Source organism: Ursus maritimus, unplaced genomic scaffold, assembly GCF_017311325.1.
Source record: "Ursus maritimus isolate PB19 unplaced genomic scaffold, ASM1731132v1 scaffold_23, whole genome shotgun sequence".
NCBI lineage: Eukaryota > Metazoa > Chordata > Mammalia > Carnivora > Ursidae > Ursus > Ursus maritimus.
The window spans coordinates 14,392,683-14,397,451 of NW_024424786.1; the positions used below are offsets into that span (position 1 = coordinate 14,392,683).

The following is a 4,769-nucleotide window of genomic DNA, read 5'->3' on the forward strand; positions in this document are numbered from 1 at the left end:
GACCAAAGGGGGAGGGAGGGAAAGAATGTGTTCTAAGAAAATGTAGGTCTTTCCAACAAAAGGAGCCTCTCCTGACCAAGGCCCAACGGGCGAGTGAAGCCTAGGAGGTGCATCATGGGAAGTGGAGTGACCACTTTGTTCAGTTGCCTTAATTTTTATTCATTTTCCAGTCATCTGATTGATAATGCAAACATCTTTACAACATACAAATAAATCTCTTATCAACCAGAATATATATTGAAGGAATTCTTTCCCCATCCCTACTCCCTATGGGAACTAAAGAAAACAAAACAAAAACAAAACAAAACAACAAAACAAACAAAAAAAAGAACACAAAACAAACAAAAATATACCCCTCCCATCCCCCATTCCCTAAGCCAGTAAAGCGATGACAACAGCACCTTGACATTGTTTTAATTCCAACGCTATCAGAAGTTAAAAGCAGTAAAACAGATAATAGTACTAACAAGAACGAAGATACTTACTGTCTAAAACGTAAACGGAATGTTTTGGTTCAAATTTTTGTTGGTTTTTTTTTTTTTTTTTTGTCTGTTTTCTGAAAGAGGACAGTTTATTATCAATTCACAATTAAAGCAGCATGCAATTTATTATTATTATTTTTTTAAACTTTTTTACGTTTTCAATTCTTGGCAACGGCAACAAACCACAACATTATCGAGGAATGTAATGCAGACTTTTTAGAGTTGTGCGCAAAATGACTGTTTCCCTTCTGGTCATGGATAGGTCCAATAAATAGATTGTAGAACCACTGTACTGTATAAACTTCATTTATACATGCAGTTCATAAAATTATTTTTCTTAACTGAATAATTTACCCTGTTATGTATATATACAAATAGATAATTTTTGTCTCAATATAATCTATACAACATAAATCCACTATCTTCCCCTTTTAATGGTCAGTGTACATACACAGGAAGTGTCTATCCTTATGAATCGCCAGCCAATTCTCTTTTTGCTATCCATGGTAAGGGCCCGCACGTACGACTGGGTAGTTCGGCACTGGGAGTTCCAATGCCTTTTGTCTATGCCCCTGCAGCCCTCCTTTGTGTAACCCATGGGATTGCACTTGGTCTCATAGAAGTACTGCTTCAGTTGGCCTTTCGATACAGGGACTTTTTCAAGGACCGTGACCGTCCCGCCCGACATGTCCACTGCAGTCTTTTTATCCGCCGCTGTCACCCACTCGCTAATGCTGTCGCACACGCTCAGCTCCCCACGGCGGGCGGGGTCAGAGTGGCGCCGGACCCTCATAGACATGTTTGCAGCATCCAGGTAATTTTTGTATTCCTCAAGCAGAAAGAGAAGAGGAGGCTCCAAAGGCACTTGACTACTGAGCATCACCCTGGAAGTATACAAGTCCGCGTCCTTATTGTTCTCCTCACTGGGCCGGACTTTCTGGTCCTCGTCCAGCAGCTCTTCTATCACGTGTTCAAAAGTGTCAGCCAAGGAAGTCAGGCCTCTCGAACCTGCCTTGGGCCCATTCACGCTCTCCAGAGTCCCATGGGTCCGCACACCTGGGTAGGCCAAGCTGCCTTGTCCTCGGACGTTTGCTTCCTTCATGGGGGCAGCCTTCATGCAACCGAAGTATGAAATAACCATAGTAAGGAAAAGGATGGTCATCACTCTTCTCACCTGGTGGAACTGTAGGGAGAAAGCAGAAAGAGGACACAGGACTCGTTAGGGCTTTCTTCTGCAGGGATGCAGTGTGGCCATGTGATTGTAATTCCAGGCCATTCTGCAGGGTCAAGGATTTTATGTACTGGTGATAAACTCCAGCTGCAAGCAGACATAAGTTAATGTCAGGAGTGTGCTCTATGTGGTTTAATATAAACCAGAGACGTGCTGTGTTTGCCCCAAGACTTGGCATTGAAACCCGAGGTTACACGGCTTCTAGGCAAGTGAAAAAAATGGTGGCTTCAACTTCTCCTCCTTCCTCCCACTTTAGCAGCTTTGTAAATTTAATTTTTAATGATCTCTGCTCAGGCCGTCACAAGAAACACAAAATCAGAAATGTTACTAAGCAACAACTTCAAGTGTAATAGTAATTTTTTTTTCAAGTTAGCAACATGGTCCTATTGCGGGAACGTGTGACAGGAACACTAGTGGCCTAAGGGGTCTGCGGGGGCCTTTCTGGTGGTGTGATATCTAGGCATGAAGAGCACCATAAAAAAGAAATCAGGGAGCTGTAAAGAGCCTTTACACTGACTTTTCCCCCCCTCCTGTAGAGAGGATCTATTAGAACGAAGCAGCAAGATAATCCCACCAAGCCATCCTGCTTTACAGGTAAGGACATCAAAGGCCACTGACGGACTTGCTTCCTGTCCCGAAGAAAGTTTATATTAGAACTCGGGGCTCCCAACTCCAGCTCCAGTGCTTTTCTACTACACCTGGGTGGTCATAACTGAAAATGTTTTGCTTATTTCCAAACACAAATCATTTTCTACGCATTGATTTTAATGGCCTGTCTGTGCCTGGGGCGGCTATCATGAAAACAATGTGTCTGCTTAAGAGAGAACTGGAAAAGTCAGCATTAAAAAGGCACTGAAGTCAATTTCAAATGCCTCCCAGATGCGATCCATGGTTATCTCCACCAACTCTCCAAGCCCCTCACCCACTGGCTTTCCTGGCTCACATGCGGCCCCGTCTAAGAAAGCTCGGCTCTGCTTTTATTGGCCATGTGGTCCAGTGGGTATGTGTATGACAGCGCTCCGAGTTTATCACACCTTTAAAAAACTGAGTGGCATTTTGCGCATTTTGGAATAGGCAGCTAGTGCTTCTTTCTGTGCTTTTGAAGTTTTCTGGGAAGTCCCTTAACAGCACACCACAAAATTAATCTTTTCCTGTTTGCCAGAGGGTTGCTATACTCTAAATTTGGCTCCACGTCTACAAGCAGGCTCTGGGAAGCCAATTAGAATGGGTGAACAAACAACAGTTAAACATACCTACAGACCAACCCAAGGTTACCGGCAGATGGTGAAGGACTTCCGAATCACTTACCTGAGGCACCGGGTCCCTTAGCAAGAGAGAGGAGCAGCCCTCAGCTCCCACACTCCTACCAGTCCTACTTCCCAGTCCTGGAGCAGGGACTTACAAAGAGACACACACGTGCCCTAGCTGTTAGGCTGTGCTAAGCAGCAGGAAAAAGGGCGGTTTTTCTTCCATGAAGTGTCACTAGACAGGAAGGCAACAACCTACCTCCCGTCAATAGGTCATACTGCAGGAATGGCTGAAAATGCTGGTGCGGAGACACTAATGATTCTGTCCTCCGCTTTTATAAGAGATCACGAAGAGACTATTACCATCCCCAAACACCCACAAATCTCCTAGTGGATTCACGCTCACTTTGCACAAATAGCAAGCACGCTCAGGACTGTCTGGAGTACACGAGGGTCTGAGGGTAGGAAGGGCACACTGGTCGGAATGAAACACAGATATCCATTCTGCTTACACCTGAACTTGCTGTGGAAGTTCTGGATTCTGCACCATCAAAGAAATGTATCCTCCAAGGAGCTTTCTGTTCCTGGCAGGTGGTATTTACCACTGAATGAAAATCCTTTCTCCTAATGTTCCTAGTTCAAATTAAAACAACCCAAGGGGCGCCTCCGATGGAGGCTGAGGAAAGAATGCAAATTTAGAATATTTTACTCCAGCCACCTCCATCACTCCGGGAGAGATCTGCTGTGATCAGTTATCTTTTAATACTATGACTTCATCAGATCTAAGATACTGGCACTATAAAACACACCATTTTGTGTACCACTAAGAAATTAAAAATGCAGCCAATTAAACTACCGCTTTCTTTATCACTCAGAACTGTTACTGTATACTTACTGAAGAGCTCTCTTAGACTTTAATATATGATGAAACACATTTGATCATACAGAATTTTTCTGCATAGGTAACAAAAAAAACTAAGCAAAATAAATTGGTTAAGGTGATGACAACTGTGCTGCGACTTCTTCCTACCTGCCCAAAAATAACAATGAAATGACATCAACTGTAGGACACAACCCATTCCAGAGATGTTAAAAATATGAATCAAGAAAATGCTCATTTAGAATTAATCAAATAGAGTAGGTCTCGTAAATATTTACTAAGTGCCCACGCAAACTACTTAAAATGGCCCAGGGTACTCAGGCATCTTCAACTACAGAGTTGGGCCATTGCTCTATTACCGCTATCAGAGCAATGAGGCTTTTAATGATACCTTTTCTACACTTGGCTTAAAGAAGTTTACTCTGCCTTTCACCGGTCTCATCTTTTTACTAATAACTTTTCAGTTACAAAAGTAGTCAGTTCTCTATATGTTTTTCTTAGCAGTTGTGTTAGTAAAGATTTCAGAGGAACAAATGGTATCTGAGTCAATATAACTTGGCTTTCAGAGTGAAGCCCAAACTGGGGGCACCCCTCAAAGCTGAACATCTGCACAGAGTCACTAATTAACTACCTGGTGCTGGAGTCCAGCTCCCATCGCCAGCCCTGCCCAGAGGGACACTTCTGGGGCGCTCACTGCCTACTCACTCACAAGGCCTTGTAATGCCTCCAACGCCAATCTCAGCACTTTTTGTGGGGACCATGTTACTTCCTAACTTTTCTGTTTCTGACAGTGATTTCTTAATACTTTGGACCATCCAGGGTGAAGGCGAGAAATCTTGGAATCAAGTTTGACCATACATTTTAGGTATGGTCTTCAAATTCTATCAGCAAAGAAGTCCTGCCCGTTTTTCCTTTAAGACATTTTTCTT

General features: G+C 43.3%; 1 protein-coding gene across 1 annotated transcript; it reads right to left on the reverse strand.

The window, feature by feature from the left end:
• Positions 1-561: 561 nt before the first annotated feature.
• BDNF (brain derived neurotrophic factor) lies at positions 562-1,735 on the reverse strand. The gene has a single exon (XM_008686880.2). The coding sequence runs from the start codon at positions 1,642-1,644 to the stop codon at positions 901-903; it is 744 nt and encodes a 247-aa protein (XP_008685102.2). The 5' UTR covers positions 1,645-1,735; the 3' UTR covers positions 562-900.
• Between the last annotated feature and the right edge of the window lie 3,034 nt (positions 1,736-4,769).

Coding starts and splice junctions, on each gene's coding strand:
- BDNF (XM_008686880.2), bottom strand. CDS start 1,644: ATGACCATCCTTTTCCTTACTATGGTTATTTCATACTTCGGTTGCATG.